This window comes from Grus americana, chromosome Z (assembly GCF_028858705.1).
Source record: "Grus americana isolate bGruAme1 chromosome Z, bGruAme1.mat, whole genome shotgun sequence".
In the NCBI taxonomy this organism is placed as follows: Eukaryota; Metazoa; Chordata; class Aves; order Gruiformes; family Gruidae; genus Grus; species Grus americana.
Window position 1 is genome coordinate 13,264,299 of NC_072891.1, and position 14,366 is coordinate 13,278,664.

General features: G+C 40.8%; 1 protein-coding gene across 2 annotated transcripts in view; it reads right to left on the bottom strand.

Moving 5' to 3' along the window:
• The window catches only part of ADAMTS12 (ADAM metallopeptidase with thrombospondin type 1 motif 12), a 190,483-nt gene that overhangs the window by 65,992 nt on the left and 110,125 nt on the right, over window positions 1–14,366 (bottom strand). For both annotated transcript variants that reach the window (XM_054809427.1, XM_054809428.1), the window contains 5 exons: window positions 14,080–14,223; window positions 13,242–13,386; window positions 8,556–8,648; window positions 8,189–8,334; window positions 7,245–7,414 (listed from right to left, as the gene is read on the bottom strand). In XM_054809427.1, the coding sequence (XP_054665402.1) occupies window positions 7,245–7,414; window positions 8,189–8,334; window positions 8,556–8,648; window positions 13,242–13,386; window positions 14,080–14,223 (698 nt within the window). The remainder of the gene's footprint in view (window positions 1–7,244; window positions 7,415–8,188; window positions 8,335–8,555; window positions 8,649–13,241; window positions 13,387–14,079; window positions 14,224–14,366) is intronic.

Genomic DNA, 14,366 nt, shown 5'->3' on the forward strand with positions numbered 1-14,366 from the left:
CCTTAGTCTAGTCCATCCATGGAGTAAAAAGAGCCAAATGCACACTCCACTGCCTCACAGACACTGGCCCTTGGGAATGGGCAATTTTGAAACTCAGGTTTCACAGAGTCAAAGACACAAGTTTGATAAATAAGTTGTATAAACGGACCAAGAGTCAGAACTGAAACCGGCGTCATAGCAAAGACATATATAATCGCTGCCCTTGTATCACTCCCCTGGAAACCCTCCAGCAGAGGCAGAGCTATCTGACTAAAAAAAAATCATCCACTGTCATATCAATGAGGGACGGCAACAGCAGAACTCTCTTCTGGTTTTGTGCCATAACAAGATCCCAGTCCAGAGCAGTTTGTTCATGCTCAGCAAGCTGAAATGCTTTGTTGAGCAAAGCAGTGGGCCTTAAAACTGCCAGTCAGTTCAAGGTCCTTCAAGACACCATCACTGAGTGATTTTAATACAATCTCCTTGTGTGCTGCAGGGGTGCTTCTGGTGAGTCACAGTTTCATCCTGTGCCTGACAGAGCCGACAAATGCCACTCCCTTGGTCTCAGAGGGATCAGGGTAACTATACATCTTCTACATAATTGCTAATGAATTTCTTTCTCCCTCTTGCTCCCCTTCCTCCTTTGTTGATCTTGATTGTGTCATACAAACAACTGTGTTTAAAACTGAAGGAATTTCTAGTAATGAGATAAATTCAAATTTTTGGTAATGCAAAGAAACTAAATAATTTGCTACAAAAGCATCTGTGCTTTTGAAGGAGGAAATTCACTTTCACTGTTTTAGTTTGTACAGCACCAACATAACACAGCACCACACAGTGCAGAAAAGTGAGCTCCTGCCCCCAAACTGCTTGCAGCTCAAGGTCTGAATCCTATACAGCCTGAACTTTATAAATATTAATCTCATTCGTGTAAACAGCACCTCTGCAGAACTGGGATTAAAAAAAATTTAGAATTAAAAGGGACATTAAAGAAAATCCAAAACCTTAATGAGGATTTTTGTGGTTTCCCGCTTATCAAGTAGAGCTAAAATAGCTTCTTAGGACTGACAACAATGTCATGCTTGTGGCTTCTCAAACAAAGATGCCTCTGTAAAGGGCAATAGAGGGATTAGAGGCAGATGACACACACAGACCAAGGTTATGAAATTGGTGGAATTCAAGGTGATGTGAGTCATGTTCTAGAATATCAACAGAGAGGAAGCTATGAAAGAGACTCAGGCTAGAGTTTGTACATAAAGTTTGTAACCCTTATCAGCCCTGCCACTCTGTGAAAACTGCCAGCCATAACATCCATTGGTTGTTATGATAAGAGCTGTTATGATAAGCAATAAAATTTAATTCTACTTTTAGGCAGAAATCTTCTTCTGGCTGTGTGGCTAATTTGATTGCTTTAGTGCTCTAAATTTTGTTTCACCTTGCATACCTTCTCAATGCACCATTTTTTACACACAAAGCACAATACCATTATGAAAAGGAGAATCCCAGATTTCCGGTAGTCTGTTACCTGCTCAGAATTGATCCTGATGGACACAGACTTTGCATAAAGCCATTTTAGCTTTTACATTGTTCATAATGAAATATATAGAGCTGCAGTTTGATATGTGCACCTCCTCCCTAGCTGTGTGTTGACCTAACGAGCAAGATGTGATCCAATTTCATTTCAGAAATCACTCAGCAAGAAAAAGCAGGCAGTGTTGACTGCTGACATATTCCTGTCATAACTACGATGCTCTAAGTATATAACTCAGAAAAAGTTGGTAGAAAAAGATAACTCCCTTACTAAGTCAAAATAAAAAGTGAAAATAAATAACAAGCAAACTTTCAGACTTGCAAAGGTTCATGATTCAGAGAAGGGTTTGAAAGCCTTCCTGGTTTTCCTAATTGTAGTAACTAATCTAAAATTAGATCCTTTTCTTCCTATCAGTTTTCTACTGAGCCTCACTGGAAATAAGAGAATATTGCTCCCTCCCCACAAATTCAATCCTATCCAATATTTATACTCCTGCCATGATTCTTCAAGTTTTTTTGATATTTCTTCTGCACAAAAGGCTGGTTAGGGCACCACTGAGGAAATTATCCTAGCACTGTATTAGCCATTCATTTTCTAAAATTATTTACTTATCTATTGTTATTATTTTCCTACAGCTGAGCTCACGGACCTGACAAAAGATCAGGGCTCCATTATTCTGGGACTGTAAATAAACCATACCAGAATCAGCCACTGTCCTCAAAAAGTCTAACATTTTAAACACAAAACAGATACAGATGTCAAAAGTACTTTTATCTCCTATTTTCAGATAGAGAACTGACATACAAGGAAAATTAATACATTTTCTGAAATGATGGAAAAACTTGAAAGCAAAGAGTGGCATTGAATTCAGATTTTCTAAATCTTATTTCAGTCCTGAAAATCTAAAAAGACTAAATTGAGATCAATATGAGCACTAGGGTTGCTCAGAATGAACTCAATAAGGCAGCTGGTTTAGTTTCAGTTATTTCAGCAAATTTGATTACTTCATGATGAGACTTTTAACAAAAGGCTGTCATCTTTGTAACTTTTAGGCCAAAATATACAAAAATTCTTGCAATCCAGCATATGCTTGAAATACTAGATCCAATCTGTGAACACCCAGTAATGACCGTGTTCACTCAATCCTTGTTCAGAAAAAGCACACTGAATTCCTGTTTAAACAGTGCTGATTTCTCCCTGTAGGCTTTACCCATCCATCCACACCAAAGTAGGTTCAAAGCCACTTAGACTGCTCCTGCCTAGACTGTATTTAAATTACAATGATAATATTAATTCCTCAAACCCTCTTGGTAACCTGCTCTAATGTTTAACCACCCATATGGCAATGAAGATTTCTTAATGTGTAACCTTAAGTTCCCTTGTGCTGTTTTGGCTGTTTCTGCTTGTCCTGCTGTTCACGGACATGAAGAACTGGACCCTGCTCTCTCTGGAGACTCTTGTACTACATGAGTGGAGGTGGTGCGAGGTTGCAATATGAAGTACAATGACAGAAAACTTGATGCCAAATCCAAGTTTGAAAGCAGAAGAGCTACATTCAAACTGAGCTTGTAAGACCACAGGATCCTGCTATTCAAAGTCAGTTAACATGGGCACAGAACTGCTTGAATATCAACAGCTTCTTCCAGACACCAGCACAACACTGCACAGAGCCATGCAGTCTTGCTAGTCTGTATCTCTACTAGCTCAGGGATATGCATGAGATATACCCTTAGAAACTCTCTTCAAGTAGCTGGCTTTCAGTTCACTCAACCTTCTCTTTTCTAGGGCAAAACTTGCTTTTCTCAATCTTTCCCATAAACTATGTTTTTCAAATAATTTGGCTTTCATGTTGCTCTCCTGTAAACTTCCTCCGGTTTGGTTGCGCCCTTCTGGCAGTGTGTTGCCCCTTGCTGGACACCAGATTTTAGTTGAGGTAGCACCAACGCTCAGAAGCCTAGAAAAATTATATCCTGTTTTCTTCTGGAGTGCCCACATTCTGCACCAAGATTACACTGCTGATTTGAATAGGGACAAGATCAATCCTTTAATACATAAAAGAAACCCTGATGTAATTGAATCCCAAGCCACAGAGCTACCCTAAGCACCCAGTGACTTACTGGTAATCAGAATGGGACTGAGGAAGCAAGCCAGCAAAGCTGAGTAAAAATCCTAAAATTCAGGCAAGTGCTTTTTCTCCTGTGTATATTATAACAGAATCCAGATTCACCAACTGTAAACAGAACAACATGAAGATAACTAGAAAGGAACATTCTCCCTTCCCAATTTAAATTTGTTTCCCCCACAGCTGACTCCCACGAGTTCACATGCAGGAAGGGTCCAGCTTAACCTGAGAAGGATGTGATTAATGTGTCTGCCAGCAGAAGATAAGGCCTCAAGATTTTCTTCCTACTTCACAAGGAAGAAGAGAGGTAGGCCTCTTTTCTTCAAGCCCTCACCTCTGTAAGAACTCAGAATTGGATGAGAAAGTGCAAACCAAAGTAAATTACAACAGACAATTACCAAACATAAAGTGGGAAAATCAAGCTGAGGTGAAGCTACTTTACCACTTTAACCAAGCTTGGAACTCCAAAAAAACCAAAGGTTTTTTTAAAGCAGTAGCAGCATTATGTCATGCTGTTAGCTCAGCCTCTGTGACTGTATCAGTACAGATCTTGATACAGATGTATTTTGGGAAGGAATATGAAATTTAAAACACTTTAGCTACATAACCCCTATCTGACAGTACATAAGATGATCTTGGCACTGATTGAGAAAAGAAAGGTATTTATATGATTCAGTGTAGGACTCATACTTACTACATGGTAGTTAAGCTCTGAGAAGCTATCAGATTCGGAAAAATGTAATTTGTCAAAAGGTATGAAATAAATAAATGTGAGATCAACCTGATGGCAAAAGAAGTACATTAGCACCAAAGTCTGATGAAAGTGTCAAAGTAGGGTCCTGGGTAACGAGAACAATTCAGAAAATATCCTGGTCAGAGCTACTGGATGTCCCCTTCACGTTGAGACTCCCAGGAATACTCAGGTGCTCCAGTGCACCTGGCTTTCTGTGTTCCGGGGCGACTTCACAACAGGACTACACAAGTTCTCCAACAGGCCCAAACTCATTTAAAACAGAGGGAAAGTTGTCAATTGGAACCTTAAGTACCATTAGCCTAGGTAACAATATCATTAACTGCTTTTCTGCCAGGCTGCTTGTTAAAGCTGCTTGTTGCATCTCACCTTACATTAAATCATAAACTATCCAAAAAATAGTCTTTGTCCTCTTATGAAGGTACAATTTACACAACAGAAAAGGACATTATGATGTTGTTTAATTATGTGACATTCGTTAGATCTGGCTTATGTAAGCTATGAAATTAAAGCCAGGAGAGACAATTGTGACCACCTACATCATTTTTCCATCAGGATGAAGGAACACAGAATATCTGAACTGTCAAAAAAATTACTAGCTCAGGGCTTCATCTTCTCAACTAGATGCTTCCACACAAAAACTGTTACGTGCAGTCAGGGTTAGGGAAAGCTTCATGACATTTTCTTTTCCCCTTATATCCCACGTGCAGCACAAGAGAACTGAAAATGCCTTATAATAAAACACAAGCCAAAACCTTCTTGTCAGCAAGCTAAAGTAGTACCAGAGTGTTGTGAAAAGTCTTTGAAACTGAGTGGCACCAGTTAAGGGTACACTGACAAAGGCTGGTGAACATATGGTGGACATGGTAATTGAGTCTCCAGGCCCTGAAATATCAGTTCATTTTTCATGCAGGGCAGTTGGTTTGCTTTTGTTTAAAGCCTTGGTTTGTTTAGGTCAAACACTTACAAGAAAGGCTCAAACTGCTCCATCTCACAGAAGGAGTACTGTCTCATGACCCTATCTGAAGTTATTTTGCCCAGCACACCTTTAGCAACCAATGGAAGGTGAAAGAAAACTTGAAATTAAGATGGGTAGAAAACTCTCAGATGTATTTCGGTGCAGTAGGTAATGCCATGGCTAGACAAAACTGGAAGCTGTGTGCCCACAATAGCCACCCATCCTCAATCACACAATGATGATGTCAGATGAAGGATCAGCACAGGACCTGGCCAACTCCCTGTCTAGATGAATGTTCCTAAGACAGCCTGCCTATCTGAGGAAGCCAGTATTCTTGTAAATTAGTATAGCAGCAAGAAAGCACTTCAAATGCTGTTAATGGAATGTAAGAATAAAGTTGCAAACATTGAGGTCCTCACAGATTATGGGGGAGACCTGTAACTCTAGACTGAAATTCTGCTGCTGAGAAAATAGGTGAAAACCGTAAAAAAGCTTTTTAAGCCACAGAAGAAATATTTGCTCAGTATTTGAAGGATTTTGCAAAAGGTCACTGAAACCCAGGATGTTCCAGAGGAAATGTATCAGGCTCAACAAAATAGCATTTTAAAGATAAGTGGTTGTCTGTAAAGCTCCAATCAGCTCTATTCAAAGTATGTCATGGACACACCATAGGCCTGCCTTCTGGTGTGCAGGAAGCATTTGATTCATGATTCTCGATGCCCTTTAAAAGCAGACCTTTTGCAACACATGCACACACAGAACTACCAGTTCTGTAGCACTGCCCTAGAGAGGACATGAACGGAACCAAGGCTGTACCCATTGGTGGTACACATGAGTAACTGAGAGGACTGGAATCCCAATTTCAGTGACAGGGGACTGCAGAAAACAGTTTATGAGTTTGGTTTTGGACTAAGCCTTAGGCTGCTACCATTTATCATGGTTTATTTTACTGGGAGTCCTTCTGAAAAAGTCTTTTTCTATCAACCATGGTTTCTTTCATCATAAATTTTCCTGGAAGCCTGTCTGCTCCAGGTTTATCTTCAATGGTGTATTTGTTAGATAAAATAGAAACAGTAGCTGAAATTTAGAAAACCTATTCAGAACTGTCAATAACTGTGAAAATGCAATGAACAGGCTGAAAAATACTACTGGCAAACAAAACTGAAAGCTGAATCTCGAGCTTCAGTACCCCCACTGCTCTATTTTTTCTTAAAAAATATATATTGATAGCTTCCAGAGGATAATCTACTCCTTACATGTACATATACACCAGGAATCAAACTGCATGGTAATAATTATTACCCCTGTATTTAATAACTAGCTGTTACAAAGCAAGTTACAAGGTAGAGACATCAATTCTGTCTCTGCAATACAGGGCAGAACATTACTGAACCTGTTGAGGTATTATTTCCTCACTGTGGTGCCAGCTACACGTACCATGCAGATCTGAGTTTGCAAGTAGTAAAACCACATTTGTGCAGCAGAAGAGCTCCACTTATTAGGTGCAGTGATGCCTGCAGGCCCAAACATGCAGCTCTACACCACACTACTGCACTTCTTGTTCTGCAGTTGACACTGGAAAAGATGGTTTAGGTCTATACCAGACAATCAGTATAGACGTGACTTCAACAGCTTTTCTTAGTGTAATATCTTTCCAGGAACTGGGCTAGTTACACTCACAGCCACTATCACTACAGTTTTACAAAAACATCTATGTGTAGATAAGAACCACTGTCTTTGTGTATACATAAAAGGCACATGTGCATACGGACGCACACCAGATTCTTCTCTCTAATTAATTAAAAGACTTGTAATTCAGTGACTTCTTGCCCTCATAGAAGTTTTTTATATGTCTGTAAATTTGACTTTTTATACAAGATATTAAAAAATTGTAGCTTCATACCTGTGTTATAAACAGGAACCCAGTGGTAGAACTCATTCTGGTAGGGAACTGTATCAAATTCACTGCACTGCATCTGACGAAAGGTTGGCAAGCCTTTGCGACAGGGGCTAATGTTACACATGCGATAGCGTTTCCTTTCTCCAGTGCAGTAGTCTCCTCCAAACTGTGGTCTAGAAAAGGAACATTGAGATTGGGATGTGAGATTCTAGGTAAAAAATAGTTTTAAAAGAGGAACATCTTTAAGATTCTAATGGGATAACAAGGTGAATCTGAATCCTTGACAGGGTAAACATACCATTCACATGTTCAAGTACCCAGACATGTCAGTATGGACCACAGAGATCTAGACACACCTTGTATCCCAAAGAAGTGCTTGGTACATTGCCTGGCTGAGCTCATAAATCAAACAAACTCCCCCAAAATACTGTATTTTCCAGAGTGTCTGACAGTTCTTCCAGAGAAGCCAAGTGATTTCTGCTGCTAGGCACCCTCTCAGTGATTTTTGAAAATGAGAGGTAGGGTCTTCATGAACTCAAGTACATATTAGAAAATTCTGCCCTTCAACAAAACATGAAAGCCGAGTCCTTGATTTCCCCCAGGAACAGATTGCTCTCACCCACTGTTTGAGCACATTTATTTATTCATGGCAGTATTATTAAAGTAAAATTTCCATTATTTCTGCAAAGCCTGAATGCTAAATAACTGGATTTTTTCATTTTGTGTAGAAATAAGCTCTCTGGAGGGTAAGGATTAAAGAATGAATGACAATTGTAAAAGGTGAGCCAACCGAATTTCACATAGGTATGCTTAACTGGGAAGGACAGGTGTTCATCAGTGTGTGTGGCACCTGTTGATAAGAGTATGATATAAAAATGTCTCCAATGTCATAAAGTACCCCAAAGGTCTTGAATAAAAGATGTCAAAATATTGTGCACTCAGCTTACTCTGGGTTATCACATGGTCTCTCTGCGCTCTGAACTCCTGCCCCACATGTCCTTGTGCAATGGGACCAGGACGACCAAATGCCCCATCCACCATGGATCGCTTCGGGAGTCTTGCCTACTGTAATGCACTCACCAGAGAAGCACCACTGAAGAGAGAAAAGAAAGGACAAACAGCTTAAGATCATTACCGCAGGAAAATGTTGTTGTGAATTATTTGTTATTTCAGTCCCTGAAGGTCAAAAATGTAAGTGGAAATTTAAATGGAGATGTGCCCTCCTTCACACTACACAATGGCAATGCTACTCATGGCTCCTCTGCTGCCCTTTTGCAGGCAGCGCAGCTCGCAGGCAGCGTGGCTCACAGTCACCTTGTTTTCTCCGCACCGAGTTCCATCCGCAGCTGCATCCAGTTTGGAGCGGCAGGAGCCTTTCACCGAACACCAGAGTGTTTGGCAAAGGTTCTGGAAAAGAAAGAAGACTGCAGCAGTCTGAAGCACAGCTGAACTCCTATAGCCAAGATTTTCAAAAGTCTCCCACGGTTTTGTACATCCATTTACAAAGCCTTATAAGGGTTGCACTTCCAGAGAGAGATGTTCAGAGTTTTCCACAAGTTAGGACCCACCAAGGGTCCAAATTTAGGCACTCCTCATTAGTGTACAAGGAGAAACTATTTGACAAATACAAAATGGTGAATATGTTCTATCAAGTGAATTACCTGAACTATGTGAGTTTAAATATTCTCCTCACTGGCTGCTCAGCTCCCAGCTACAGACAGGAAAAATGGCTTTACAAAGTTGGGCGCTACTGTTTATAGCGAAGGTGAACAGAGTTTGTATTATTTTCATTCGATGAGTACTAATGAATGCAACGTTCAGTTTTGCATTGCTGTCTGCCTGAAAACATACAGTGAAATCAAAGGTAAGTGAAGCTAGCCAGCTAAGTAAAAACAACGTCATGTCTCCGAGTGCAACAGCCAGGTTAATATTCATGGAGCTCCCAAAACTGGATGAGGAAAAAGAGATGAAAGCACAGGTCTCTTAAAACACCAGCCAAGCAGAGGGCAAAGGAAAGATCTAAAAGAAACAGTCTGCCAGGCTAGCTGGCAGGAAAAAAAACCTAGAGGGCAGAGTAAGGACTCTGGTTAGTCAACACTTGCATATTAAGTTACTCAGAAACTGGTGCCAGTTTAATGCACTACATTGCCAGTAAAGCACACCATTTCAGCTGCTGCTCCACATGCAGTGGTCAGCTCCACAGAAGGCATAGAAACTCCTGAGAGTCAACAAAGCTAGTGGGGCAAGAAACATTACAGCTACCTTATAACAAGTCTTCTTCACTCAGTCAGAACTACTCTCTAGAGAGTGAGGACAGACATCAAGGGCTACTCCCCCCTCCTCAGTTCAGAGGCACACCAGCTTCTCTTTATGTTGACACGCAGGAGCCCTGCATGCTTGGGAACTCCTGAATGAGCAAGGCTTTGTGTGGAAGACCACTTCCAAGTTAGAGAAACCAGGTGTGTCAGAGAGAGTGTGTATTCCCAACTGGAACAGCAGAAACAAAAGCCCAGGGGCCAGGTCTTGGCTGAGGATGTTTGAACTGCAGAGTTCAGCACTGGGAGAGGCAACAGAGCTGGGAGCATCTACCTGAGAAGCAGGGACAGCTGTAAGTGCCATCAGAGAAAGAGGCCGACAAGAAGGATCTCACTAGCAGCTCCCACTGGGATTCTCAGAACAAACAACACGCCAGGTTTGGGAGCCAACACAGAAACTGGGCACTTGTGTAAATCCAGCCTCAATGAGCTAGCAGCAATGTTTGGCCGAGTGTGAAATGCAGAACTTGGCTGCTCGTTTCTAACTTGCTTCTACTTAAAATAGCTAAGCTCGGGCGCAGTCTGTTTTGAGAGAGTTGCCTTTTTTTTTTACTTTCTGCATCGTGTGTTCACCTTAGTTTTCATCTAGAACACTCAAAAGAAAGTTGATAGCACAGAACATCTCAAAGCACTCCACATCACCAGTTGGAATATAATGTCTGGAGCACTGCATCTTGGCTCATTTAGCTGCTTTTGGGCAATGTATACAAGTCAGACATTGTTTTGCAGCTCCCTATTTATAGTTCAAGAGTGGCATTACTTAGCAACTCTTTGTGAAGCCATCATTGTGAGGTTCTTAAGGCAGAGCTACCCACGTGTTCTGGCTGATGAATTTTCTTTCCTTATGAAATTAATCCTTCATTTTTAACTCTTATGTATACAATACATTTTGTGGTTTTTAGTGTATAAAGTGCACTCCCTCAGATACCAGAGAGAGGCACAGAAACTGAACACAGATTTCCACTGCCAGCTACATTTTTATGAGGTGCACTCACAGATTTCAAAGTCAAGAGTTCATGGAGGAAATTCTTTAGCTTTGTAAGAATTTTTCCATATTGATGTCCATGTACCAGAGCTTTTTTCCTTCCTTAAGAATACTGGAATAACAACAGTACAAGAAAAAGCACTGTGTACTGTGTGCTTTTGGAGGTAACAGCCAGAAATTCATTACTCTGCCACACACTCACTGCAAGGCAAGTGATTTTGTGTTTGGTACACTTTCTACCCAATCTATGAGATAAGGGTCTGTGCCCCAAAGAAACTTGAGTCCAAAAAACCCGTTTCACTGCAGTCAGTGGAAGTTTTGGAGATAAAGAGAGGGCACTAAGATAAGGATTCTGAGCTCCTACAGCCTGTCCTATAGGAAGCCATGGATCTACCTACCACTAGGAAAATTCCTCCCCCTAATCTGTACTTTGCTTTTCCTTATTAGAGGGATAATATTTATGTGCTTAACAAGATGCTTAGAGGACTTACTACCTTTTTCTCCCCTCAGTTAAAGAAAGACAGGGAACAACTGGAGTGAGTCCAGCGGAGGGCTACAAAGATGATGAGGGCACTGGAGCATCTCTCATATGACGAAAGGCTGAGAGAGCTGGGTCTGTTTAGTCTGGAGAAGAGAGGACTGAGAGGGGATCTCATCAACGCTTACCTAAAGGGTGGATGTCTCAAGAATCAGGCCAGATTTTTTCAGTGGTGCCCAGTGACAGGACAAGGTGCAGTGGGCACAAACTGGAACACAGGAAGTTCCATCTGAACATGAGAAGGAACTTCTTCACTCTGAGGGTGACAGAGCACTGGGACAGGCTGCCCAGAGAGCTTGTGGAGTCTCCTTCTCTGGAGAGATTCAAAACCCACCTGGACGCGATACTGTGCAACCTGCTCAAGGTGATCCTGCTTTAGCAGGGGGTTTGGACTAGATGATCTCCAGAGGTCCCTTCCAACCCCTACCATTCTGTGGTTCTATGTGATTCTGTGATACCTAACCGGTTCGTGGAAACCACTATAAGAATTCTAAACCTCAGTTTTTTCTAAGTGTAACCACTGAACCCTTGGACATCTTCAGCTAAATGCAGATTCTTCTCTCAAAAAGAATCCATGGATCAAATTCAGACAGACATTACAAGTTACAGAACAAATGTAGCCTGGTGAGCGAGCAAGCGTTAAGTAAATAGTGGAAAGGCAAAGAACAATCTAATCTCTTAGACAAAACGACTATACTGATCATTCAACATGCCAGACAGACTACACTATTCACGATTTCTTTTCTTGCCAGTGCAGCTACCTGAAAAACACAGGCCTTACAGTAAAATGCAAAATGAGATGATAACAATTTTCTAACATATGTCTAGCTGTAAAATTGGTTAATCAGGAGATGTCGAATGTAAAGCCCTGCTAAGTTCAAACCCAAGGACAGATAGAATGAACCACTACTGCAAAATTACACTTTAATTTTCTATCTGTACCAAGAGACAAATTACAATAACTGACGAAACTGGAACAGTAGGTAATGAAAGCAATCTTTCAATACCTGCTTCAGATTTGGTAGCTGCAGTTCAACATTGGTAATCATGTTATCTGTTAAGGCTGAGAAGATTAATCAGAAATAATCTCCCTAATAGAAGGGTAGATGAGGATACACATAATTATCCAAATGGAATAAACAGCCAACATTGGCAGTCCCTAATCCACAGCTGTGCACAATCCCTTGCCTAAAAAATCACTTCAGCACTGCTGATAGCCATAATGCCACTTCTGCCTCAGTTGTGCTTAACAGGGCGAGCAAGCCGGATGCTGTCTGCAATGTTTGCTGCATACTGCTGCCCAAAATACAGCAAAGCTTAGTGATCACTTAGCTATAGAGGCACTTGAAACCACTGTTTCCGAACTCTTCTATGTAGAAAAATGCTGCATGGAGCCAAATAGCTCTGAACATGCTAGATGCAGTTGAAATACCATACTACTGCACCTTAGCTAATATAACCTGTTACTCTGCAGTGGCTCCCAGCTCTTGTAGAGAGTTGTGCTGCTGTGAATATACTGCTCCCTTGCATCTCTGCACAACACTGTTTAGCTGTGCTGTGAGAAAAACCCCAGGGTACTTTGTAAGTTACGCACTTCTACATAAAAATATCATGTTTGATGGCAAAATAAAGATTCTTTAAGGTACATGGACTGAAATGTCCTTTAATTAGTTACATCATCAAGAGTGTGAAAAATCAGAGCATATGGGAAGAGATCACAGCCCTGATTTCTTCAGAAAACTCTTCCTGGAACTGAAGATTTGCTCCCAGAATGATTTGGTCAGTTGAAAGCTATGAGCTTGAAGCATCTTGTTTTTTAAAATGCTATTTAAGCTGCATTGATAATTTACCTAAGATCAGTATTATAAGTTTAAAACTGAAATGACTCCACTGCTTAAGGACAGGCATTTAACAATAGCTATGGGGCCAGATCCAGTAAAGATCTTGCAAATACGAGGCAAACAGTGCAACAACTCACATCCAGAATCTGCAGAGTGGAATTAAAACAGTGTTAGAGAATGCCTGCAAGGCACTTTTAGACTATGAGACTCTGAATATGCTGCATTTGTACTTAGCAACTGAGGTTCACTGAGTGCACTTCCACACTGTTAAAGCAGCTTAAGTTCTTATTAGGAGAATGAAGAAAAACATACAGGACTTACATCCACATCTTCACAGAAAGTAGCATTGGAACCATACTGAAGCTGGCACTGGTGATGCACATCATAAATCACTCCAGGAGCAATGATTGGGGACTTTAAAACTTGTTTTTGGGGGATATCATCCAGACAGAATCCCCATCCACGGCTAAAAGACAAAAATTGCACATTTAAAAAAAAAAACCAAAACACAACCACACTATTTTGACACTTTTATACAGACTTTCAATACCTAATTCTTAATGGTAATTTTTTATATAGCCTTTGGAAATGGTACTTCCATATTCCAGCTAATGTAAGCTAAAGTGCTGCTCACAAATAACACTCCATCTAATTAGGGAGGGTTACAAAGGCAAAATATAGCTTGTCAAAGTGGAAATATTATGACACCATTATGATTTATGGAGTGGCTTCAGAGCACACCTCAGCCTCTGCTTAAAGTTACACCATACTGCTGCTCTTGAAAAGAACATAACAAATTTAAACAATTCACTGAAGTCAGGCACACGTCATTGTGGCCAAAGGCAAGATTTATAATGTTCCATTAGAGTCCTTGATGGAAAGGCTTCTTTGTTCCTGATAACTGCAAAAAGCTGCAGGTTATACCAAACCTGAGCCGACGGGACAAGACTTGAGTTGACTTCCAGAAAGCGAGATTATAATGGAGCTCTTCCCAAATACTGTGAACAACAAGCTTGAGGTATGCCCTCCATGGGAATTAAACACACTAAAAAAACCTACATCTAGTAATGTAATATACAGGATTTACTTTAAACTCCATATAAATATCTCATACACAGTTGCACTCATTTCAGGGAAACATTACAACCCGATCACTCACTCTAGGAAACGTGTGATGTATTCCTTGCTGCACTGCGACCAGGTGAGTGGAGTAGGATCATACTGCAACTGTCGGGACATAATATATGGGCGCTTTCCAACAGGCTCACAGTCATTCTCTTTTCCATCATGCTGGATACCAAAACTGGAGATAAAAAACAACATCTAATAATTCCAGCTGATTGGTTGTACCACAACACCCATCTATCGGTTCCACACTGTGCTTAAAAAGACATTAAAGTTGCTTCTTCCCCTGGTGGGCTGTAGATACCTTTTGCTAAAAAATCC